The 27154-nt window shown below is 44.2% G+C and overlaps 1 protein-coding gene across 1 annotated transcript in view; it reads right to left on the bottom strand.

The window, feature by feature from the left end:
• The window catches only part of LOC146812862 (alpha-2-macroglobulin-like protein 1), a 315131-nt gene that overhangs the window by 42908 nt on the left and 245069 nt on the right, over positions 1 to 27154 (bottom strand). The window contains exons 29-32 of the mRNA XM_085619933.1: positions 20725 to 20930; positions 18703 to 18918; positions 14706 to 14821; positions 7213 to 7303 (exon numbers count right to left, since the gene is read on the bottom strand). Of these exons, the coding sequence (XP_085476059.1) occupies positions 7213 to 7303; positions 14706 to 14821; positions 18703 to 18918; positions 20725 to 20930 (629 nt within the window). The remainder of the gene's footprint in view (positions 1 to 7212; positions 7304 to 14705; positions 14822 to 18702; positions 18919 to 20724; positions 20931 to 27154) is intronic.

A 27154-nucleotide genomic window follows, 5' to 3' on the forward strand; every position in this document is an offset into this window, starting at 1 on the left:
CTTTTGATCTCCGCAACCGGAGTGGGGGTCGGCCCCAGCTCAGAGGGCCACCAAGAATCTCCCCATAGGTCCGTCCGCTTCCCAAAGATCATCACCTCCGTTTTTTTGGCGTTTAGTTGGAGACAGTTGGACGTCATCCAACCAGCCACCGCCCTGAGTCCTTCTCTGAATCTTGGGGCATCCACCCCAGAGTCCCCGCTGATCGTGACCGCTAGCTGGGTGTCATCTGCGTACGACACCATGGTCATACCACAGAGCTTCACAACCTCAGCCAGCGGCCTCACGTAGATGTTAAACAACGTGGGGCTCAGTGAGGAACCCTGTGGGACCCCAAGAGACAGAGGATGGCATTTGGACTGGTAGGGCGGGGACGCCACACAGAAGGAACGATCCCTGAGAAACGAACGGAACCACTGGTGTGCAGTGCCGATAACCCCTATCTCCTCAAGACGTTGCAGGAGAATGTCATGGGAGACCGTGTCAAAGGCGGCGCTTAGGTCTAACAAAACAAGCGCCGCCGTTTGACCTGCATCCAGAACTACCCGAAGGTGCTCGACCATAGATAACAGTGCTGTCTCCGTACTGTGGCCAGCCCGAAAACCATTCTGGGTGTCGTCCAGAATGTTGGCACGCAACAGATGACCAGAGAGGGCGGTGTTGACATGCGCCTCCGCGAGTTTGGCTGGCCACGGGAGAAGTGAAATCGGGCGGTAGTTCTCCGATTTTGTAGGGTCGAGAGATGGTTTTTTCAAAATGGGCATTACTACCGCATGCTTCCATTTCAAAGGCACTTGGCCTGATGATAGCGACGTGTTGATTAAGTCGCAAACCGGGCGAGCAAAAACCTGGTCTCTGAACATAGGTGGCTTGAGCGGGTCGTCCGGCGACCCCGACTTAACTCGGAGAGCCAAGGCCGTGTAAGACTCCAAAGAGAGAGAGGGGAGAGAGTCTAGCACCACCTGATCCAACCGGGTGGGAGGCCCCATACTGGTTTGTGCAGTGGAGGAGGGGAAGGCCCTATATATGGTCTGGACCTTCTCCAGGAAGAAAGCCGCCAGCGCTTCACAATGAGTATTGGAGCTGATGGAGTTACCGGCCGGCTTCCTTGCCACTAGGTCTTTAAGGGCCTTAAAGATGGTTTTAACAGGATTCCCACTATTGCGAAACTCCAGAGCGTAGTATTCAGCCCGGGTTCTACAAACCGCGCGGTGATAAGACTTGACCGCAGCCATATACAGGGTTTTTTTGCTGCTGTCATACCTCTTCCTCCAGTCTCTCTCTGCACGTCTGCAGACACTTTTCAGAGCCCTCAGATTGCCATCATACCAGGGACTGGGGGCGCGGGAGCCACACTTACTGAAAACCATCGGGATAAGGGAGTCGAGGGCCCTGGTTACCCATCCGCAGAAATGGTCATAACCAGACTCCACGTTCTCCACTGCACCCAGTGGGTCGTCAGTGAGAAGGCGGTGGAGATCTTCCGCCTTTAATTTGCTCCAGCGCCGTCTGGGCATGGCTCGCAGTGGCACCTTAAGTGGGGCTTCATCAAGACTACAGATAAACACCTCCACAGCTCTGCCAGAGCACCTCTCTCCTGATCGGCTGCATACACAGATATTCTAGTACTCTGACAAACACTTCCACAGCTCTGCCAGTGCACCTCTCTCCTGGTCGGCTGTACCTACTGATATTCTAGTACTCGTATAAACACTCCCACAGCTCTGCCAGTGCACCCCTCTCCTGATCGGCTGCCTGCACAGATATTCTAGTGCTCGGATAATCACCTCCACAGCTCTGCCAGAGCACCTCTCTCCGGATCGTCTGTACACACAGATATTCTAGTACTCAGATAAACACCTCCACTGCTCTGCCAGAGCACCTCTCTCCTGACCGGCTGTACACACAGATATTCTAGTACTCAGATAAACACCTCCACAGCTCTGCCAGAGCACCTCTCTCCTGATCGGCTGCATACACAGATATTCTAGTACTCTGACAAACACTTCCACAGCTCTGCCAGTGCACCTCTCTCCTGGTCGGCTGTACCTACTGATATTCTAGTACTCGGATAAACACCCCCACAGCTCTGCCAGTGCACCCCTCTCCTGATCGGCTGCCTGCACAGATATTCAGTGCTCGGATAATCACCTCCACAGCTCTGCCAGAGCACCTCTCTCCGGATCGTCTGTACACACAGATATTCTAGTACTCGGACAAACACCTCCACAGCTCTGCCAGAGCACCTCTCTCCTGACTGGCTGTACCTACAGATATTCTATTATTCGGATAAACACCTCCGCAGCTCTGCCAGTGCACCCCTCTCCTGACCGGCTGTACACGCAGATATTCTAGTACTCGTATAAACACTCCCACAGGTCTGCCAGTGCACCACTCTCCTCATCGGCTGCACATAGATATTCTGGTACTTGTATAAACACGTACACAACTCCGCGATCGCATCCTACCCTCGACATGCTGCACCTCTCGGTGCACAAGGGTTGAGGGCACCACTGCATAAATGAACCTCTATTCTGAACAGCAGGTGGGGTGTATTTTACATCATAGTCGTACAGCCAAAGCGGGGTTACAGTCAGGCGCGCAACACCCATTGAACTCAAAGGGCTTCAGCCCCCCCCTCCCCCCGTCGTGTGTGGCAGCCCGGGATGAGACCGCTTCCCGGGCAGACACAAAGCCGCGCCCGAGCACTTCACAGGTCTTTAAAAGACCATTTGTATGTAAATGAGGCCTCGCTGTTGTTTCCCCCCTTCTAAGAGCCCCTGCAGCTCCACTCTGCCTAGATTCAGCCCCCCCACCCCCGAAATCAGCGCCACTCTGCCTACTGTTTAAAGATTCAGCCCCCCCCCCCGAAATTTTTGCTTAGCCCCCCTCCCCCCCGAAATTTGGCTCTAGTTGCGCCTCTGGTTACAGTTAACGGGTGTTAGGTAAGAAATTACTTTTAAAAGCCACCAAGCGGCTACTTTTGCAGCAAGTACTTGGTTCAAACACAAGTAACTGCTATAGAAGAGTGGAGCAAAGGAGAATTAGTGTAGCACAAATCACAGTTAAAGATACTAAAAATAAACATGTATATATCAACGCCTGCTCAGGAACATTAACTTTAAACAAAATATTTCAGAATAGACAGTAATTAGGTAAGTGGACTATGAACATAAGAAATCCCATTAAGGGCAATGCAGAGCTGCCACCTTACCGAAAACCATAAACTGCGCGCCCATCCCACACTTCATCCATCACACTCCTAAGCATTGCGTCCCATTAACCTAATATCTGCACCTCGGTAGTCACCGCGCACCACATGGAAAAACTTCACACATAGGATTAAAACAAAGACCACATCCTTCCAAGCACACCCTACGCCAGTGATCTTTAAACTGGGCCTCAAGTGAATCCGGGTCAGGCTCTTGCCAAAAGAAGCATTATGCTGAGAACAGTGCTTTGTTTTCAGCTGAAAAAGATGAGCGACAGTTAGTTGCCCTGTAATGGGACATTGCTAACATCTTTTGACATTTATTTCCAGGCTGGGAGAAGGTGTCAAAAAGGAAGAGACTCCAAATATTCTTCAAACCCTCCACCCCCATTTCTAATAATCGCACTGTGGATACTTTTACACGTTAGTAAGGCCTGCTTGACAAGAATAGTATGTTTGGCAATCATGTATTTGATTGGAATTTTAAAACTGCATCAGAACTTAACTGCAATGTTTAAATAAGTCAATGTCATATTTAAACATTGCCAGTTTATTAGAATAATTGTGAACATTTTTGAGGGGGACTTTGATGATTTTTTCCCCCCACAGGAGTGGCATGGCATTGAAAAGTTTGAAGATCATTGCCTTACGTGGTGTAACATGCTACCCATGAAGACAAGCTCTTCAGCGGGTTGTGAGCGCTATATCTTACAATACAACATATTATATAATACATACAACTATGTCTAGTCTGTTCTAACTGTTTTCTGTTCCATGGCACTGTTTCTTACTGTTTAGCATTTTTATCTTCCTAGTTATCTGTAAAGTGCGCTTACATCTTCCTAGTAAAGTGGCTAAAGAAAGCTGCAAATAACTAAGTTAGTTTGTATCTAAACTTTGCAACCCTTACATCATTTAGATGTTGTAGTTTGTTGGAATACTCCTCTCAAAGCGTGAGGATATACATTCATCTAACCCACACAACCAGAGACAGCACTAGAACACCACTTGTGTGTGCAGAAGAGGCAGAGTTGACAAGAGCATATTTTCAGAGGTACTAAGATATTCCCTGTGCAACTGATTTAACAGGATGCTGTGTATAATAGGAACAAAACGTACACCGTAAACTAGGAGTTTGCAAAATGAAGTAAAAAAATAACTAACTGTATTTAAGTGGCTAGGGCCAACAATACAAGGCACTTTTAAATATACAATTACTGTGCAACCAGGACCGAGGAACGGGCTAGCTGTGGATGTTAAGGAAGAAACGAGAACCAGACAAAAGAAACAAGCATTTGCAATGCAATAGGTCTCGCAGTTGTTAAGAGTTTGAGCTATTGGCACTGTAAATGGCAATGCCTTTTATTTATGTGTGGGTTTTTAAAACATAAATAAAAGGCATTGTCATTTACAATGCCAATAGCTCAAACTCGTATAAATGCGAGACCTATTGCATTGCAAATGCTTGTTCTTTTTGGGGAGGTGGGTGTGAGTAGGGGAGACCAAGGAGGAGTGAGCTGAGCAAAATAAAGGGTTTGGGTAATGTAAGTGTTTAAAATTAAAATCTTTGTGCGTAAAGGTATAAATATTTCCACGCCCGAACCTCGGATGTTTTTTTTTTTTTCGTATGCTACAAAGCATGTGTAATGTAAACTTGCCGATGTGAGTACCTAACGCCATTTGGTTGATCTAGCACCTAAAAGTTAGCGTAGTACACACATAAGAGCATTTTTGTGGAATGGAAGTATGTAAATTGTCAATGTACTGTGCGTTCGTTTTTTCAAATAAACTGAGGATAGGCACACCAAAACAGTCCATGGAGGAGACAGCGTGATGCAGCTCGCTACTGTGTACCATTTACGTTGTAAAGAAGTCATTGTGAGCGTGCAAGGAGAACATTAAAACAAGCATTTGCAATGCAATAGGTCTGATTGCATTCCAAATGCTGAAGTTTAATGTTAGACACCAGCCACCCTGGGAAAGCTTTCATGAGGTCACTGACCCCCAGAAGGGTGCCTTGCCCTCCTCAGCAGACAGTCTGGGGCTGCTGGAGGGACGAGTCCAGCCACTACTGACCCCTCGTCCTGCAGACTACCACCGCCTGCCACAAATAAAGCACCTTCCACTGAGGCCCTTTTAATCTTTGTAAATTTGTGCCTCACACTGGCACAGTTTACTTTGTAGAGATTGAGGAGGTGGGCAAGCTGTGGCAATCCACAGATGCGTTTTGCCACTTCCAGATGTCTATGGCTTTGGACAAGGGAAGGCTCAGTGTCACACATGTTGGGCAGGCTGAATGAAGGTTAACACATGTGCCATAAATGTGAATATCGTTCTGCTGTTTGATTGCTAATCTCGAACAACATATTGTAGGCACAGTTAAGTTTTATATAGTTTTTTTCACTGGTAGTGTGGACTCACGTCATGTGGGATATTTTTAGCAAACAACACTTTGTATTCTCAGATTTTAGAGCCAATTTTTGCAAGGAATAAGGTAAGACTACATGTACCAGAATGCAGCTTGCTGTGGAAAATAAAGCCAGGATAGGCTCACATAACAAGCTTTCCATGGCAGCAATGGGAGTACATAACTTCTCCAGAAGAGGATACATTAAGTTATTGGTACACATATTTTTCGCTTGCTAGATAATAATTTACTTGTTTGTCACTAGGCAGGGTGAATGACTAAGGCTTAGGGGTTCACATCAGTTTAGAGGGGTTTCAAGTGGACAATCTTGCTACCTCTGATTAGACCAATTCATTATCCCCTTCGAAAGTGATAATATGTCTTTGGCAAGGGTGGGGTTGTGTTTGGGCCTGTTGTAGTTCTATGTAAACTAACATTCATTATATTACATTTTAGAGATGTGAATGTCTAGTGGTTTTTCAGTGGCGCATGAACTGTAGGTGACACCAGATCTGCCAATGTTATGTTACCAGATTCTGTAAAGCGCACATCCGCCGAAAGGCCTCTCGGCGCTAGAGCTACAGAAGCAATACTACAATTAATCGTAAGCCATCCTAAAAAGCCAGGTCTTCAGGAGTTTCCAAAATTTGAGGGAAAACTGGCGTCTCAAGGTAGGGTATTCCAGATGTGGGGAACAAGTTTTGAAAAACTGGAATTTTACTATCGACGTATTTAGGCTTTTGTTATTGTTCATTTTGATGTGCCTTTTTTTCCTGCCACAAACTTTTTTGCCAGTTAGTGTTTTACCATTAGGTGTTGTTACAGTAGGTGAGGTAAAACAAGCATTGAAAATGCAATAGGTCTCGCCTTTGATTAAGTTAAAGCCATTTGCTTTGCTAATGGTATTGTATAGCAAAGCAAATGGCTTTAACTTAATGAAAGGTGAGACCTATTTTTAATGCTTGTTATCTAGTTTACTTCTTGGTTGTCCATGAACAAAGTAGATATCAGCTCAATGGCATACCAGCAGGGACCTGGGCAACTCTTTAGTGCTCACTACTCGTCAGACACGATATGTTACATCCCCAGATTTATGTCATGTTAATATACTTATAAAGCGTGAACAGCTACCCACACGGGGTTTCCTGGCGCTTTTAGCAACAGAGTTTTTCCCAGCTCAGATGGATTCAGAACAGCCACATCTTAAGTTGTCTACGGAAGGAAAGTAGCGCAGAGCAAAATCTCAAAGGATCCGGCAGAGTGTTCCAGCGCTTGGGGCCCAGGAACGTAAATGTATTTTATTTGTAGAGCCATTGACTCTGATTATAAAGTGACTGCCTCAATCTCCATTTCTGATTCTAGACTTAGAGAATATTGACCTGTATCTGGTTCTGTAAATAGTATCTGTGACTCGGTCTCGATTTACAATCACAGCCTCACTGACTGTACCTACTTTTACTATGACAGGCTGCCTGGTTATTGTACTTGAACCAGGAGATATCTAGCAGTGGGAGCTAGGGAGATTTATAGACTGAAGGAGCAATGATTAGCAGGAAGGAACACACACCAATAGCTGAAATAGAGCTTCACAACTCACCTGATTCAAGGAATCTACAATGGGACTGAACCCGGATGGTAGTGCCACCTCGATCATGGCCATGTTGGTGGTGTTACGAGTACCAGTGTATCTGGAAGAGAATAATAGGGAAATGGGTTCGAGCACATCTTTGCAAATCCTTGGTTGCTTTGGTAGGAGAGGGGAAAGAGCAGAAACTTTACTATGACAAATGATGGCTCATGTGGAAGTGGCCATACATGATTTTTCTCCCCACAGTTAAGGGATAGAGGATGACCCAGGAAGTCTCACACAAAGGAGGGCAAGTAGCATATGTGAAGGGGTCTCCTCCCACAGGGGGCGTTCCAATGTGGAAAGGTTTTTCAGGTTTATATTTCTGTGTATCCATCATGTACTATGCATTTTTACACACAATTCTACATATATAGACCGAATTAACATGAAGCCATCTCTGTCACTCAGTCTCTCTTTCCCCTGGGCACATCCTTTCCCCACAAAGTCACAGAGCACAGTCATGCTGATGTCATAATAGTTATTTCCCCTTCTGTTGTTGCCCTTCTTGTGGTGAATCTTCCATTGTGTGGAGGTAAAATTGTAACATGTATCTATGTCTTTCGTTCCTTCACTGGGTTTATTCATTAGAAGAAAGTCTTATTATTAAATGTTTCATATTTTCCGACCATCTCCAGATGACATTAGCATAGAGGGAGCAGAAAAATTATTGAAGAAATTGGGATGGTTCTTGTGTGTTAAAGTAATGACGTTTATGTTTCTTGTGTTCTGATTTGCTACAGAAATGATACATTTGCTCACAACTAGGGGTGGGCGGAATTTGCGGAATTAACCTTCGCAAATTATCGCGAGAATGTTTAAAATTATCGCAAACAAGCAGAAATATCGCAAAGATGCGGAAGTTTTTTTCCGGCATGTTCGCGAGATTTTCTGCATGGTTGCGGGTCGCCAACTTACCCATGTGGTTGCTTGCGGGCGCGGCCATCTTGTTTTGAGTTGTTCTCGCGGTGCATGATCGCGAGAAGAAAGACGTGATCGCGCGACGCATGACGTCACTGCGGGCGCGAACTGTCGCGAGACAGCGCAAATGGCTAAAAACAATACAACATCTCATGGAGAACGGTAAGGCGATCGCGCGCGCGCGAGAATGTATCATTTTACAGCGCGAGCAAGAAACAAATTATCGCCAAGCTGCGGAAACCGGAATTTTTGACATTTTCGCGCTCTCCGCGGAACGCAAAAATGTCAAATTATCGCAATTTCCGCGAACGGAACGAAATTTTTGCCCAGGCCTACTCACAACATGATGAATGTGCAAAGCTGTTAATTTTCTATGCAAGAATTTTGTATAAAATCTCCTCGATTTTAGTGATGAGGGAGAAGTTTTTTGAGCTTTTCTTGATGCTAAAGATGCTGCACACTTTCCCTCTGATTTTCCTGCTCATTTGGGACATAGAATAATTTCAGATTTGTACATACTCTGTATAACATTGCCTCTAAGAACCTTCATGCAATTTACTATGTATCGATTATTTTTGAATTGTGTAATAAAACTCTTTACATTTTCATTGATCTACAACTCAGTTATTGAGTGGGCCCATTACTTTTGAATTGTATTACTCTGCTAAATAGATGTTTGGGGAGGTCCCTTAGGGCCTCATGTAGGTAAATAAATTTTACCGGTTCTTAAATACCGAGCCGTACCGAATCGGTAAATTAGAATCGGTAAGTTATATGTAGGTAAAAATTCGGTAACAGTTACCGATTCGGTAACATTCGGTAAATACGAATCGGAATTCACCGATTCGGTAAATACCGAGGTGATAATTACCGATTCGGAAAATACCGAGGTGGTATCTACCGAATCGGAAAATACCGAGGTGGTATCTACCGATTCGGAAAATACCGAATCGGTACGTACGGATTCGGTAAATAACATCACATGACTTGACGAAACAGCTAATCCTGTGCAACGACAGCCCACCCAACCAGGAACTGCCCACACCCAGGCAGGTGTACACAATTAGCCGAAGTGGCCACACCCAGGCAGGTGTACATAATTAGCCGACCCTGGAGAGGCCTGGAGTGCAGAGGAGAGGCAGGGAGCAGTTGCATGTGCGAGCGGGAAACGAACAGCATGTCCAGCCAGAGAACACAGAAAGACGGAGGGGAAAGGAGGAGGAATCTCAAATTCAGCCCCAAGGAACTCCAGGTGCTGGTGGAGGAGGTGGTGAAGCAGCACCAGAAGCTGTTTGGGAGGCAATCCCTGCAAGTGCCTGAGGCCGAAAAGCGCAACATATGGCTGGCCATCCAGGCGCAGGTCAATGCTGTGGGAGTGACCCACAGGGACATTGAGGTCCTCAAAAAGCGCTGGTATGACCTGAGGATTGTGACCAAGAGGAAGATGGGCGACATCCAGAAGGAGGCCAGCCAGACCGGAGGTGGAACCAACAGGGCACCTGCCCTCACCGAACTGGAGGAGCTGGTGGCGGCCACACTCGAGCAAGAGAGCGTCGTGGGTCTTGGGGACGCCGACAGCTCTGCCAGAGCCGCAACACACCAAGGTAAGACGAAAGCACAGCAATGTAGCCTCCCCTATCCCACATCCCCCATTGTGAAACGAGAATCACACTGCAGTCCACACGTGTCAGTGCAGACAGGCAATGCATTCCGGGAGATGTAGTCAGGGCAACACTAACCATGACGTAAATGTCACAGGGCAACAAGGCATGTCACGCACTCGAGGCACAAGGAGACAGAGGACAGATTGGAATGTGAAATGATTTATTGTGACGCTTGCAATGCAGCCCTTCGGGGACACTGAGCCAATGTTGTTTTTCTGTCCACAGATGTGACATCATGCAGTACAGGGCATGCTGCAGGGGAGACGGCACACCGGCCACAAAAATCACCTCTAGCCAGCACGAGTTCAGACCAGGGAGCAGGCCCACTTGCAGCCGCACCACCTACGCAGCCAGCCTCGCCGCACACAGAGCCAGCATCACCTCACCGAGAGCCAGCATCACCACCACCAGAGCCAGCATCGCCACTCATGTTCGATTCACCGGCCACATCTCCGCTTGCAGGTGTGAGAATGAGGAGGCGTCCAGCAGCCAGGCTACGAGCCTTAGACACCTCGTCAGACGACAGCATGGGCCCAGAAGACCGCACCGGGCCCCAGGAAGGGAGCCATCCCACTGTGCCCCACACCTCACAGGCAGCACAGACGGGAGCAAGAGGGCGCCGCAGGTCGCGTGTCCAGAGTCCACCAGCACCCACTGACGGCCATGGTGTCTTCTTGGGGCTCGAGGGCCAAATGTTGAAGCAACAGCGCCTGCAATCAAAGGCAGTTATGTCAGTCCAGAGGCACATGCGGGTGATGAAGACAAGCTTAGTCAACATGGACACAAACATTGGCGGCATGGCTGCGGGCATTCGGGACATGTCCCAGTCAATCCAGCAGTTGTGCAGCAAATTAGATGCTGACATCGAAGCACGGCGCCGGGAACGCCAGCGAAGGGACACTACCAGCAGGGCACTCAACCGTCTGGCAACTGCGACTTCCCTACTTTGCCGGCGCTCTGTGACGATGCAGGAGGGCCTAACACAGTGCTGCAGCGACCTGTCTCGGGGGATGGTGCAGGTGATAAGTGCACTAGGGGTGCTATTGAGTAGTCAGGCGTCGACAACTGCTGCAGGGGATGCTGCGGAGAGCATCGACACCAGCAGCAGCATCACACCCCCCGTCCCCGAAGCACGCAGGAGCAGCAGGCGGCTTGGGGTTGGCTCTAGTGAGGATGCACAGGCCGTGCAATCCACCACTGCAGCGCGTATGCGCAAACATTGATGTGGCCCTGCTTATCCACTTGCCATTGGGTGACGTAACCCTGGACATACTCATTGTATAGATGGCATATTGCCAGATTGGCCTGTTCATGTGTTCATGGCGTGGTGCCACATTAAACTACGTCATGACTTCTCACAACTCGCTGTGTCCCCTCACTTACTCAGAAATAGTTGCATGTGATCTCTGCCCGTCTCTCTCTCCCATCGACTGCAGTTGGCACTCTAGCTGCGCTGCCCTCTGGCTGGCCTGACTCATCCTCGTTGTCCTCAACATATGTTAGTTCCACATCTGTACCTTTTTTCGTGGCAAGGTTGTGCAGCATTGCACAAGTGGCAATTATCTTGCAGCAGGTGATGGGTTTGTACTGGCGTGCGCCTCCGCTCTTGTGGAGGCAGCGGAACCTGCTCTTCAGTAGTCCAAACGTGCGCTCCACCACATTGCGTGTAGATTTGTGGGCCACGTTGTATCGTCTCTCACTCTGGGTTGCTGGGTGTAGGTAGGGAGTGAGGATGAATGACCGGCATGCATATGCACTGTCGCCTGGATGAGTAAAAGGGAACCATCAGTTACATGCCTCTATACACTCTGATTTGCAGGTTTCAAGGGGCGTCACTGTTACTTACCCAGCAGGTATCCCTCTCCGAATTCTCCGGCACTCAGTCGTGTGTATATCCCACTATTCTGGAAGATGTAAGAGTCGTGGGTGCTCCCAGGAAACTTTGCAACAATATCTGTGATGATGTTCCCTGCATCACAGATCACCTGCACATTGATGGAGTGGGTGGACTTCCTGTTCCTGTAGATGTGCTCTGTATCAGCTGGTGGACAGATTGGGATGTGTGTACCATCAATACAGCCGATGACATGGGGGAACTGTGCCATGTGATAAAAGTCTGTTTTTGTTTTCTGCAGTGCAGCCTGTGTGTTTGGGAAGCTTATGTAGTGGTGCATTCTCTGCATCATGGCATCCAGGAACTTCCTGAAGAAACGGGACAGGCAACTCTGGGATACACCACCCACCGCAGCTGTCACCACCTGATAACTGCCGGATGCCAGTAGATGTAGGCTGCAGAGCACCTGCACATGTGGTGGTATGGCGTGCGCCCTTCTTGTTGGCTGGTCCAGGAGTGGGTGCAGGTCCCTTATCAGGTCCATGATGGTTTCGGGGTGTAGCCTGTACCTCTCATGTATCTCTGCATCAGTCAGCTGGAATAGTGTGATGCGCTGTCTGTAGATTTGTTCCTCCCGTCGCCACACCCTCAGTCCTGCTGCCTGTAGACGTAGGCGCCTTGCAATGACGTACATGGCGGCCATGTTGTCCACGCTGTTGCATTTTGGGATTGCTTATGTGCATTGTTGATGGTTACCACCTGCTTTCCATCCGTGTTAATTACCGACTCTTATTTACCGATTTTCCTGGATTTCTTAATTACCGACTGCTCCTACATGTCATTTTAGATTTTTACCACTTCATATTTACCACTTCATATTTACCGATTCTTTAATTGTGTATTCGGTAAATATGAATCGGTATTTTAGAATTCGGTAACTATGAATCGGTATTTACCGCCTCATATTTACCGAAAAGTGGTTTTTGGACTCCTACATCTCACTTGTCTGAATACCGGTCGGTAACGGCATATTTACCGAAAATCGGCCGTTACCGACCGGTATTTCGCTACCTACATGAGGCCCTTAATGTGGGACACGCTACCTCTGATCCAATACACAGTGAGATCTGAGTGGTGTAATTTTTGGGATGTCTAAATTTTGGGGCACTGTTTTTACTCCCACACCAGCATTGAGCTGAGCGGGTTGTAGAGGGAGAAGTGTCCAGGAACCCTAAATAATAGACACAGGTGTTTAGAAATAGAGGTGTGTTTGCCTGGATTGTCCCACAGCACTGAGTGGTAAAGTATGGCGGTGCTACACATCACTGAGAGGGGCATGAATGGAGTTGTGTGGCTATGTAATTTCTAAGCCCAAGGACAGCTATTCTATCTGGGCTGCCTTCCACTATTTTGTAGGGTGGAAGAAATGGGTGAAGTATGTCTGTGTCCCTTGCTAGAGTGTCATGATGTTCTGAAAATTGTAGGTGTGCATCATAATCATGGATAGTCCGCACCCGCATATATATTCGCGTGTTATACTAAAAGATGATTATTAGAAATGTGGAGTCCTAACAAAATGTGTAAATGTAATGTTAGAAAAGTATTTTGTGACATTCTAGCAAGGTGAAATGCTATTCAAATGAAGTATGTAATCTTTTATGCTTTATGTAAATGCTTAGAGAAGTAGCTCAAGTGTAATGTAATGCATTAGATTTAAACGTGCACCATGTTAAAGTCTGCATATCTAGAAATGATTAGTCGTGCTTTAAAATGTGATGGAGAGTAGTACTTATTGATGCAAAGTTTTTTTTAATGCGTGCAATTCTGATGTGTGAAGGCCTCATTCACGTTAATTCGAAAGGCCTATTCGTATTTCTTTTGTTGGCTGAATTTGTAGGCCTGAAATGTAATTCCCTGGTAGAGCTCTCATTTGGAGGTAGTCAGCGAAAATCATGTGCATGCAAACATGTGCAGTTCTCAAGCTTCTGTTGCAGGTGCAAGGACATCGTCCTCATTAGCTAAGACTAACCCTTTGTTTTAGGAGTTAGGTATGGAGGAGAGTTGTTACAAGTATCTCCAGGAATGCTGATAATTGGAGGAGGATACTTTCTGCGCTGCGGGAGCCTGGGACCGAAGGACACTTCAACCGTTGCTGGACGAAGTACAGGTTTCGGTGGAAAAGTACCTACGAGAGGTGTCCCACCAGAAGAGGTGTTTCGGAGGCGTGTCCTCCATGTTGTCCATTTTGTATTAGGGACAGTGCCACAAGGGAAGAGCAGCAGATGGAGCAGAGGGTAGAAGGAAGGGATCGATATTGAGGAAGGAGACGTGGAATGAATCTGTAGCGGTGGCTACTGACCATTACAACATGAGTGTACTACTTAGGAAGACTTCACAAGCTGACACCTTTTTCTGATCTTGCCTGGGAAATGCTATGTAGGGATGTCACCTTAGCGATAGTGTAGGGACAGATTATTGGATTTCTTCACAAGTATCAATGAAGTCTGATTTAGATATTGGAGCAGTTATCGCTTGTGTAATATTTTTGGAGTTTCTTATTCTTTTCATACTTCACCGGATTAGATTGGTGCGTAGAATGAACTTTGTATTGGTGCCCATGTATTTCTTTTACCTCATCATGAGGTGCCTTTATGTTCAGTTATTTTTGGCTTTGTAATAAAACCCCTAAACTTTATTTCGAAATCAGCGATCCTTTCCCGAGTCTAAATTGATTGGTCCATTGGTTTAGTTTGAATGTATGGGTTTTCTCCCCTTTACACTTCACAGCGGGTAAAAAGGTCTAGTCGGCCGAGGATTCTTAGGGGTGGTAAGATAAGATAAGATAAGAATACGGCATTATCGCCCTTAAATCGCTGTCATCACAGAGGAGGACAGAAGACTTGCATGTGAATCCCTTAATGCACAGAGCACTATGGAAACCTTATCACCTTTTGACATCCTGGGATTCAAAGAGATGGAAAGCACATAAAAAAATAATATCGGTCACTTTCCTCTCTTCTGAACTTGGTGTCCCACGCCCTCACCTGACTTGAATGTTAATCGTAAAGGTGGTGTTGCTGAAATCATTTGGTCCAAATTCCACAGAGAGGTGAAAGGAGGGACTTGTCTTCGGGGGAGGAACATGGTACCTCAGAGTTGTCTGTAATAAAGAGACAAATTGCAGGATACGTTTACTGAACTAGACTTCCAAGTAAATGGTTTACATTTATCTTGTCTCTGCAGATTTCCTTTTTATGAGTTTCCAAATCAAGAAGTAAAAGGAATCTATTTTAACAGTTTTATTGAAACATATGCAAAGCCATAATAACTTTATCTAAATTTCCAATCCCTATATAGTTGCATATTATAAACCGCACAAAGAATCAATGATAGAATTATTTCCTAATGCAAGAAAATTGCGCGAGTGGTTACATAAATAGATGTTACAGCAGACAAGGACAATAATATTTGAAATTATGGCAATTAATTTGTGTTAAGTTTAACAGAATCTTAAGAAACAATATAACATTAATAATCTTATTTACAAATAGCTTAGCACAGGAATGTTATGAAAAGGATATTAAATCACATACACATATTAATATATTTTCTAACTCAGATAAAAATGTTTCTTTCTAATGAGCCTAAATTATGCCCTTTAAACGAAGAGTCAATTCAAAACACATTTTTTAATTTTGGGGATTTATCATAGTCTTCCCATTTCCCAGAATGACATTCATTCTACTAAAATTGACCTTGAAATGAAAATGCAAGAGCCCTCATCTGATTCTCCATCCGGTTGAATATCTTATGTTCTTCTGGAACCAGCATCCAGTCACCTTGCTGATTCTCAGTGATGTGTTGTGTCTGGTCATCTCACCGATCCTCAGGCAGATACCCTATTGGCTCAAGTCCGTTCTATCATATGTCCTATTGTATTCAATATAAAATCCTAAATGTAATTCACTGACCCACTAACAGTTCCTGTGCCTGATCCTTTATCTGATCCTTTTGCTGATCTTCTATCCTTTGCCCTCTGTCAGACTCTCTATGTAACAACGCAGTTGGTCCTCTACTAATACCTTATTTGATCCTTTATCTGTTTCCTTGCAGGTCCTTTAACTGGTGCTCAATCAAGATCTCTTGTTGGATCCTATTTTAGATCTTTTTTGTACCATCTGTTGGATCCTATTTTGAATCCTCAAACTGAGCCTATTTGAAATGTCATCACTAGTAATTGTCAGTTTGATAAAACAAAAAAATGTTATGTTCCTTCATTTCTATGCAGAGGCCTTGCAATTTACTAATACTAGGGAAAATCTCTCTTCCAGTAACCCTCTATAGAGCCACATTTGTTAGAGTCTAAAGAGCCCACTTTGAAAATGCATTCAATGGTGGGAAAAGCTACCTGTGAGTCTTGGGTCATTTTCATGCACGGATCAAGGATGCTTCCTCTTTTACTGCTTTGTAACTCGTCACACCAGTGCTTGCCACACTTACTCTACTCAGGATATTGCCACGTCTCCGTGCCCATTTGTTTCTCATTTTAACAACCACCAAACCATGTACAGTGCTTTTGAACCAGGCGCCCTGGTCTCCTCTCCATGGACAGGAGACCAGGGCACTCCAATTTCCAAAATGCAAGTCTTGAGAGGCTAAATGTTATTTATTTTAGGAAGAAAACTAGGGAAAAATAAAGTAGATTAAAATGGATTAAAAGGGTGAAGAGAAAGTCAGCCTGTAGCCCAACATAGAGGAGTAGGAAATATTGATAAATATAAAAAAGAGCAAAAAACTCTTACCGAGGAATTGCTACAAGAACATAGAGGCAGCTACCTCTATTGCCTAATGGCACCAAGATATGTCAGCCTCACATTGCTATAACTAGATGACTTGTAGGACTAGCATGTGGCTACAGTATCTAGGGTGGTCTAGTAATAGATGCCCTCATGGCACAAGGCGGACTGCCCATCACGCTCTACCTTTTGGTAATTTCCATTCACCTTCTCTTTCTTAATATGTTTAATGTTCTATTTGTGTATGAAGGATGGGGCCGATTCACAGAACTAACTTAAGATAAAATCCTAAACTTACTACTTTTGGTATTCACAGAAGTTAGGATTTTGTCTTAAGTTTGTCTTACGGCAAACTTAAGACAGACTTAAGACAGGCTTAAGACAAACTTAAGACAGACTTAAGACAAACTCAAGACAAAATCCTAACTTAAGTCTGTCTTAAGTCTGTCTTAAGTTTGTCTTAAGTCTGTCTTAAGTCTGTCTTAAGTCTGTCTTAAGTTTGTCTTATTACAATCTTAAGACAAAATCCTAACTTCTGTGAATACCAAAAGTGGTAAGTTTAGGATTTTGTCTTAAGTTAGTTCTGTGAATCGGGCCTGATGTTTCCCCAGTCTTCAAGATCTTTTTGACTATGGAATGTTTTATTACTTTATTTTAGTTTTTGCAAAATATGATATCATCACTGTTTACATAAAACTATAATAAACCAAATTTGGCTCCACTGCTAGTTCATTGATCTCTTAAGTCAGCATCACTACATGTGATCACTTCCTTTCCGCTCTTTTCCACCACAATAGAGACTCCATGAGCAGCCATAATCAAATGATCTAGTTCTTTATTAGCATTGTTCAAAACAGGAATTGTCGATGGCACAGACTGTGTTGCACTCCTCTCTCACAGTCATCCATGCAAGTACCAAGACAGAAAGGCTTCTTTTCCTGGACCATCTGTGCTCTGTGGCATTCACAGTGGCATGAGGAGTTTTATGCACACACTCTAGTATTATTATTATTTGGCAGACTTGTAAAGCGCGAAGTGTCCCTTAATACGGGTTAAGCGATACCTAGATGTGGTAAACCGCGAGTGACTAGCAGATCTCAGCAACCGCGTAGGCTTATAAAGAGTCACTAGTCCCTGGATGTATAAGGGTGCTAGGCCATGTTTGGCCTTGAACATATAGCAAAGTGCCTTAAGATCAATTCATTTAAAAAATCTTTAGCCAGTGCATGTCCTAGAACAGAGACAAGACGGGGAAAGTCTAGGTAGCTGAAAAAGTAACCGGGCAGCCGCATTCTGAATGGTCTGGAGGCCTCACATCGAAGTCTTGTCTGCTCCTAGGTACAGCACATTGCCATAGTCCAGTCTAGCCATTACCAGAGCCTGAGTGACTGTTCTCTGTGTCTTTAAGGGGATTAGCCAGAGAATCTTTTTCAGCCATTTAAGTACTGAAAAACAAACAGCAGTAACCTTAAACACCTGTGGCTTCAAGGAAAGTTTGTTATCAATGATAAAACATAGATTCTTGACCTTAGTAGACAGAGAGGGCAAGGCTCCAAGGGAGTCCAGCCAGTGGCTAGGTCCCCAAAGATCAGGATTGTTGCCCAAGACTAGTATTCAGTGAGTCAGAGTGTCTGGGATAAGGGGATTGACATAATGATATATATAGCCAAATGTTGTATGGTTGGGGATGCTCCCAGGTTCTGTAACAACATATGCCAACTATTGAACAGCCAATTTAGGGAACACTATGTCTCTACACAATAGGAATCGCCATGAATGAATGTAAATGATGCTGATTCATATCTTAAGTCTCTCTCTGAGCATCTGGCTACGTGGTATACTCCAAATCCAGACATTGATCTAACCACTACAGCACATTGTAGGTCTAGGTAAGTAGACCTGGAGGTAAGAATAGTAAATATATTCTTACCATGACGACATAGTGAATGAAATATGTTTGTAGGTCAGTATTCCTGACTTCAATGTAGTGTCATACAACTAGGTATATTTCTGTTCTAGTAACCCTACAAATATTCAGGTGTTTTAACATTTGTAATGGATGTCTCACTTAACCAATGTATGGTTGAAATTAAATCCTTCATTCCATCACTCAACGTGCTGTTTAGTCTTAGGCCTTTATATTTCTAGGCTCTTGATATGAAAAATAAATCTTGTTTATACAACAGAAGCAGCCTTAAAATCTCCCGCCAATATCTGTTTGTCTATTATTAGCCAGTCAACTCACCTGCACATACACACAGCCTTCGCCTTCCACCTCTACTTCATACTTCCCAGGCAGACTGGGGAGCTTCACTTGCTGTAGCAGGAGTCGCGATGAGTTATTCACAGTAAAGACATGCTGAAACCCTTGGTGGGAGGTCAGAGTCACATTGATGCCACTGCTCTCACTGGATGTTCTGGCAGCAAACTTTGAGATGGCTTTGAGAGCCTCCATTGTGTCCTAAGGTGGACAAAAAATTACACATGGTCAAATGTTAAACACGTAAAAAGAAAAGCAGTGGCAAAGACAATATCTCAGGCTACTTCTAAGGGGAAATTCAGAAAAGGTACATGGGTGTGTGTGTGTGTGTGTGTGTGCGTTGCTCTCAGCTGTTCTAGAAAAAAATAGCATAATGAAATAACACGAGACTACAAGAATATGGAAGGTAGAATGATGTCCCCTTTCCAGTAGCAGAGCTAAGCTGTGCCCTCTGAGAAGAGTGTCAAAAATAGAATTCAGTTGATAAAGTTTACAAGGTGAACTTAGAAGCCACACAAATCAAAATATTGCTCAGTGGATACTCTTGCCATAGAGTAAAACAAATGAATACGAGTGAGTAGTGAAAAACAATATGCCTTTATGTCAGGCGAATGCATCCAAACAATTCACTTCCTACACAAAAATAATCCATACTTCAGAAACAAAAAAATTTAATTTTGCAAGCAAAAAAATTACATTCAGGAATACACTCAGGCTTGCATTTATAACCTTCACCACCATTTGAAATCAGCAGTCTAACAAATAGAGTACTTGATGCACCAGGAAAAAACCTGATGAGAACACAAATGAGACAATGCAGTCATTCTCAAAATGCCATGACTTTGACTTGATGGACACCCCTACACCCCTTACAAGCAATTGCAAACCATGAAAGCACCAGAAAGCCGATGGCAGAAGGGGGCTGACCGCAAACGCTATCTCTCTCTCTTTCTCTCTCTCTCTCTCTCTCCCTCCCTCTGTCTTTCTCTCTCTCTCTCTCTCCTTCATACTTATTTACTATTGTACTTGGTCAGTAGCAAAAAATCTATGAATAGTGTTAAAGGGATTGAGGGCTGAAAAATGCAAATCTTTGAGTATACTGACCAACTTTGAAGAATGTTGTCTTTACGGTGTAACTGCAGACAACAACGCTGCGTGTCATTTGGGATGAGGCATTTACCTCACCACATAGCAGCTTTGTTGCTTAACTTTTCTGATAATTGCGACATTTATGAAGCATCAGAAATCCATATGATAAACGTGATAAATATTCCATTTGTAGGTATGTATTGCTAGGCAAATCGAGTATATTGAGAATGTGGTATGGAGGACACCATTGTTAATATCAATAAACACCCCCTACCTCTCAAGAAAGTCACATACTACTGGCAAAACTGGTGAAGCAAACAAGTCCTAGATGGCAAGGCTATTTTATAGGAGCACGTCTCTGTCAATAGGGGGAGAGGAGTAAAGCTGCTTCAAGATGACAAGTAGCTTGCCTGGCATCCACTGATTGTAACAGATTATCTAGGCGGAGTGTCAAACGAACTTTGAAGGGATGAGATGCAGTGTTGTAGGTTACACTTTTTAGAAGAGCATCAAATGAAAAATTGCTGCTTGCATTGCGGGTTGCCCCAACTCTGATGCACTAGGGTGAATAGCTGCCGCACTCAAACTCCATGTTCGATCAGCCCCAGAGGAGGTTGAATTTGCAGCACACCAGCTCCATGATTTGCATGACTCACCCCTGCATGCACGAGAAGCAATTTACATTTCCACTTGCATCATATTTTAGTACTTACATTCCAGATTGTTTCCATTGAAATTCACAATGCCGGTCTATGGTTTTATGGAAACTACACATATAGCTGTGACATTATTCAAGATCCTTGCTTGTTTGGTGTAATATTAGACTGGATTTGCAATGTGGCACATTTATCAGTTCACTAAAGCATGAGTTGGAGCATGCAATGTCTCAGACAGCTCAGGTACATAGTGCTCACTTACCAGAGTGGTGGCATAACCTCCACAGGGGTTCTGCTGGTGCATTATCCCACCTGCAATCTGGGAACTTTTCATGAGATCCTCCTTGTTCATGTCTTGCCGACTGAGGAGGGCCTGAAGGATGATGGCTAAGATCTCCACTGTCCCCTGCTCTGGTACAGTCCACAGCTCTGCTTCCTTTCCTGCCTGAGTCCAAAATAAGTCCACGCCTAGACAAACAAAAACTTTAATGTTTACACTGCACCACGGCTTTCTTCAAAGCCTTTTTATGCTGCTGCAATGTCCAATTTAATAGGATTTGCACACTATGAGCATCTTTGTATGATCTGGCTGCCCACCAAAACAAAGATTGGAATCATTTCAGAATAAACACAAACAATAAACAGGATATAAAAGAGTATTAAAGAGTATTAACGATGCTGCTGCAGGAGTTTGGCAGGGTGTGTGCGTGTACGTGTGTGTTTCAGTGTGTGTTCGTATCAGCTGGTTTTGAATTCAACTGTTTTAAAGGAGACCAAGATGTCACTTCAGGACACCTTAGACCACACAGAGGCACTCTGGAGGACAGTATTTTCCTAATTTTTATGGCATGCTACGTGGACTGTTTCCCTGATGCATTGAGTCCACCAGATCGTCACAAAAAGGTGAAGGTGCAGAGTCTTTAAAACAGGAAATCCATTGTTTGACAACCACAGCTGGAACAACCTAGTGGGTTATACATGGAAATGATCTCAGATTTCGGGTGGAAGGTCCAGACCCTTTGAGGAGTGTTCTAAGGCAGGCGGGCTGTACTTAGAAACCAGGATTCCTAAGTGTTACTTGAAGAGAGAGGGAGGCATGGGTATGCACAGGACCATCAGAGCTAGTGCAGAGCCTTCAGTAGATTCACAGGTGTTTCTGTTCAGGGTGGCTTGGGCAAGGCCTATAATGGCTTCCTAACCCTCGTCATTGTGCATGGACTGGATCTTACTAAAAACCTTCAATGCTCACAAAATTCAGATGAGGTAAAAAAAAAACTCAAAATGCATAGAAGATTCATAAAGAACAAGCATAAAGCAAAAAGTCCAATACTTGATGTACTAAATCACAACCAACCAAAAGCTCCTTCTGACTCTTGTTGTCATTAAAACATAAACTACGCGCAGCTTCCCTGGTCACAGAGACATCATGGTATGTCACCATGAACAACTTAATATGGGACAGGATTAACATTGTCACTTTTCGAATATATACCATCCATGGTACTCACCGCTTAACATCAATTTATCTTAAGATATACGTGTTTACTCCTTCAGTCAAGACACCATGTCAGTCCAACATTTGCCAAAACATTCTTGTAAATAAAATCATCCATCTTCATTGATGATCCTCCACCAGCTAAATCAAGCAAGGCTTGACAAAGCCAACAGGTTTGCAATTTGTACAGTGTATGTACATAGACTTTTCCAACATACGAGTGCATATAGAGTATGAATACATGTACTAAGGAAAACACACCTATACACGTCCCATCTTATAGAGTCCAGCTGACATAGAGGCACCCATGTGCACAAACATACATACATCATTGCACATACAGTGTAAGTATCAACCATGTCATTCGTAACTCTTTGCAGGAGGGCACATAGGGTGATGTGCATCAGAGAAGTACTGGCAATACCGCTTCAAGGTAACATACTTGATTCACCTCCAGGGAGCACCGTGTGCTGTGTATCAAGGGAGGACTGGATGCTTTGCATGCACATAGCTCTTTGTGCCTCGTGTAACTGTAACTGTTGAGCAACAGGATAGTATCAAATGATGCGTGGTTTAGGAGCATAAAGCGATGTGCAAGGGGTGGTGAGGAGCCCAGAGCTCATGAACTTTCCTGCACAGCAGTGACACTTTGACATGGCCCATGACATGTGTGACACTTGCTGCCAGTCCTCCAATTGTGAGCTGCAGAATCTTGTATGCTGGGCTTTGAGACGTACGTACAATGGAAGAAGAAAAACACGTGCCAGAATCCACAGTTCTGTTAGAAAATAATCCATAAGTACCTGAGAGTGTCACACATGACATGGGCATTTGGCACATTGATGGAAAGACAGTGAATAACAATATACTTTCCTGGTTATGCTGTAGACAAGTTGACATGTTTTGCTGCTTTAAACTATTTTTTGGTGTCCATAATTTGGAGCAAAAACTGCTTAAGTAATTTTAACTATTTTAAATTATCGGGCTTCCCTCACAGAAAGTAATTAGCGATTTTATAACATCATAGGGAAAGGTACTTTTGGAATTAAAATGTTCTCCTTATTTTGTCTGTGTATTATTCTATGTTTGTTAGCATTTGCGGCACCATTTTATATATGGTTGCCATTTTGAACCATGCTCGAGACTGCTTCTTGCCTCTTTGTGAAAACGGGTTGTGGAAAGTTTCATTTCTCCAAGGTTGGGCCTTGCTTTACTAATGAATACACTGTTCTTATTATCACATACCTTTCCCACTAGATAGAGGCCTTCTCCCACTAGTCTAGTGGCGGGCACGGACAGAGTGACCTTGGGCAAGAGATAGTGTGTGCCCGGCCTCAGAATTGAAACCTATCCTCTGTACTCCTTTTTTAAACTTCACCTGCCTGGAAAATTCCATTATGGGTGTGCCTTCATTGGTTCTGAATTGTACATAATGTATCTCCATGTTTGCTGATGTCAGTCACTCTGCAGCAATCTTTAGAGACTGGGCAGAATGGGCTCCGCTCAAGTGTATCTGAATAAATATATTGGTTTCTATTCTCTCCTGTCTGACCGATTCTTCACTTGTATGGAAGGCTGTGAAGTGGTCGCGAGTGACCCTAATCAGGTCACTTCCTTCGGGAAACAGAGTTTACAACGCTGTCATCACATTGCAGTGCTACTACAACGCGGTCGTTACAACAAGCTCGTTGTTAGTAGGCAATACCTTTACATCACAAGTCATTAGAACGACTTGCTGTAAGGGGTGCTAAGGTATTGGAAATGAATTCCAACACCTTCCCTACTGTTGCGCAAACTGGAGTAGGAATAGTAAATAATACTATTCATAAGTCGAGGGCGCCCCCTACAGCAAGTCGTTCTAATGACTTACGATGTAAAGGTATCGTGTACTAACAATGAGGTTGTTATAACGACCGCGTTGTAAAAGCACGCAATGTAATAGAATGCGTTTTGACATGCTATATTCCTTCCTCAAGTACAGAGAAACGCGCAGTCGGATAAAACATGTTTTGTCACACAATATCCAGGGATACACTGACCTGGTGGACTGGCAGGCGGAAAAAATTGAATAAATCCTAATGCTGAGTACAAATCCAAAAGGTCACAGGTAATGAAGACAGTGAGGCGTCACATCTTGAGTTCCTAAATATTATATTCAACTTTAGAGAAAACTAGGTAAACTGTCTTATGTACTGAAAAATGTCAAAAAACTAGAAACAGAAAAAAATAAAGGGTTTAAGGAAATAAAACTCTCTCCTAAGGCATGAAGGATGAAGGCAAACTAATGTATCTATGAAATAATGGTAATGGTTCAGCTTGCTATCTGGCACACAGCGCTAGATGATTTTGTTGCAACAGCCTGCAGTCACGGCCGGTGCATGTAAGAGCGGTGGGGAGGGGGGAAACTCGACAGATGATGACGAGGGAAAATACAATTTTAAAAAAGATAACCACATACTTTGCACAAGTCGCATCGCCGACTGAGGAATGCTGCAAGTGCAAGGTAAGTGATTTTCTTTTTTCTAATTTTCCCTTGTCGTCATCTGTCGATTACCTCCACCGCCTCACCACTCTTCCTGCACCGGCCATCACTGACAGCCTGACGTCAGAGCAACTGTAGCGCTTTTATTGCTAGTGGCACAGTTACAAAGCTACTGCACTGCTCTGCGTGAGAGGAAGAAAGCATGACAGTACTATATCTACTAAGATATGGGGCTATCCTGCTCTAGCGCCACACACATACCTTTGCCCCGTAGTACGAGGGTGTATGTGTGTGTGATACGTAGGATAGATTGTGTACAGTACAAAATACTGTGCTTATATAAACTGAAATACGTTACCCACTTTGGATATGTACTGTACACTGCATCACACATGCAAAGTCAGAAAAACATGGAGAAATTAAAGCATTTATCTTTTTTAACGACTACCTCAAAAAGGCATTCTTTTTTGGTGCAAAACCCTGTCTACCATTGTTAGCAGATGGGACTTTGTGTCAAAAACCATGGATGACGCTCATAACATGCCCACTTCAGGACAAAGGAAGGCAGGACGACCTTATTACATCTGGAAGAAAAACACCTCAATGACAAACTTTACAAAACAAACATGGCGGTTCTGGCTCATACAAGGAAACACATTGGAAATGGAAATAGTGTGCAGTCATAACACTTGCAGATAGCAGAAACCAGTCAGCTGCCTTTGGCCCCGCACTAGTGCACCGCCATTGTGCCCCACGCTGGTGTGGGCATTAAAGCTGGTTTTCACGTCAGAGACATTCCTCCATTAGACTCTAAAAACGTTTCCTGTGCACGCCCCCTCATTTGTCCATACCCTGGCTCTTGCCTTGCTCGTACGGAGTCAACCCCCGCTGGGGGTGTGGCAGGTGTTTCAGGCTAGCGAGTGCCTCGGCAACACCATGGGCCACAAGGTCACGAGCCAATCTAAACGAGAGTCCAAATACCTACCAACGGATATATCTAAAGTCGTATTCAAAATACAGATAATTGACTTAAAAAAAAGAAATATAAACTTTGGTATTTTTCTGAAAAAGAAAAAGCCAAAACAAGGAAAAAGATGGACAAGAAACAAGTTAATTTTTTGTGTTTTTTCTGCCTACGTAAAAGTACAGTTTGCACAGGAAGGCATGTAATACATAAAGTTATATTCTAACTTTTAAGAGGGATACCTTTAGCTTGAAATCAGTTTGCTCTTTTTTTTTTTTTAAAGTTAGCCATCTATCAGGGTTTTTTGCGTGAAGAATATATTGAACATAAAAACACAAACTACATATATTCCATGTAATCTACATCAAAGAAAAAAGCATATAAATGCATAGCAATTGTTGCAGGTTCATCTAAAAGGATCATGTTATGTGTTTACAGGAAAAGAAAAAAAACATTGGGCAAGAATTTACAAAGCTTTCCCTAATGTAAGTGGAACTTATGTGTGCAATAGGAAATTCTGTATCCCGCACTAATTTTCTGAATCGATGGACATTTTTGCCTGTACTTTGGATGTGCCTTTGACACCAATCCCAATCTCTTGGGGTAAATATGTGACATGGGGTGGGAAATGGTTTGTTTCTTGTTGATTGTCCAGCATAGTGTTGTTGCATAACCAAAGAACTCATAGATTTGTGGGTGTTCAGAAATATTTTGCAGGTATTTGCTACCATGGGTGTTAGACCTGGCACCTTGGGTTTCCCTTCCACTTTTTGTCGTTGTGCCTCATGTTTTTGCTGGTGTTAGCTGCTCAGAGCACTGTGCCACTGCCAACCAGTGCCACAGTGCAAGTGCTCCCTGTTGTAAATTGCTGTATTGATTGGATTCCATGATTGGCTTATTTGGTTTACTGTCAGACCCTAGTACAGTGCACCAGGAGTGCCCAGGGCTTGTAAATCCAAATGCTGCTGGTGGGCTTGCAGCACTGGTTGTGCCACCCACAGAAGCAGCCTTGTAAAATATGTCTAAGGTCTGCCATTGCAGAGCCTGCGTGCAGTCTGGTACTGTCATGCTGACTGGGCAAGTACACCCACTTGCCAGTCCCTAAACCTTCCCTTAACTTCATGTTAGTCACCCCTATGGTAGGCACAAAGGCAGGGTGCATTGTAAGCATAAGGTAGGACAAGTCCTGATGTGTGTGGCATGTCCTAATAGTGAATTACAGCCATTTTCGTTTTTCACTATTGCAAGGCTATCTGTTCTTCATAGGCCAGCATGGGCTGCTGGAATTATTACACACTATAATCCCAGCAGACTCAGAGAACATGGTAGAAATTTGAGTTTAGTATGCTTGAACTCAGAATAAGAAAATACATCTTTTAGTAAGGTTTATTTTAATATTCTGTGTTTGCAAATACCGCTTTTAGAAAGTTGGTCTTTGCTGCATAACCATTTCAGCCCGCCTCTGCTAGGATGTGTATCTGCTGTCTGGTTTCTGTGAGTGACAGGGCTGGGGAATTCCAGGAGACAGGCTGGGCAGCCAGGTGGTGAATAGAGAAATTATATCCAGATGGGTGGGAGGAGTACTCCTGGACTCTGAATAGGGCTGTGCCTTTCCACCACAATGCTGGCTCCACCCCCTGGGGAGCGTCTGATGTCTCTGCCCTGCACACTGAAAAGAAAAGCCAGAACCCTTAAACAAAGTACTCCAGAACTGGGCTGAACTGGGCAAAGGCCCCCTGGCCTGAAAGGAC

Source organism: Triturus cristatus, chromosome 7 (genome assembly GCF_964204655.1).
Source record: "Triturus cristatus chromosome 7, aTriCri1.1, whole genome shotgun sequence".
Taxonomy (NCBI): domain Eukaryota; kingdom Metazoa; phylum Chordata; class Amphibia; order Caudata; family Salamandridae; genus Triturus; species Triturus cristatus.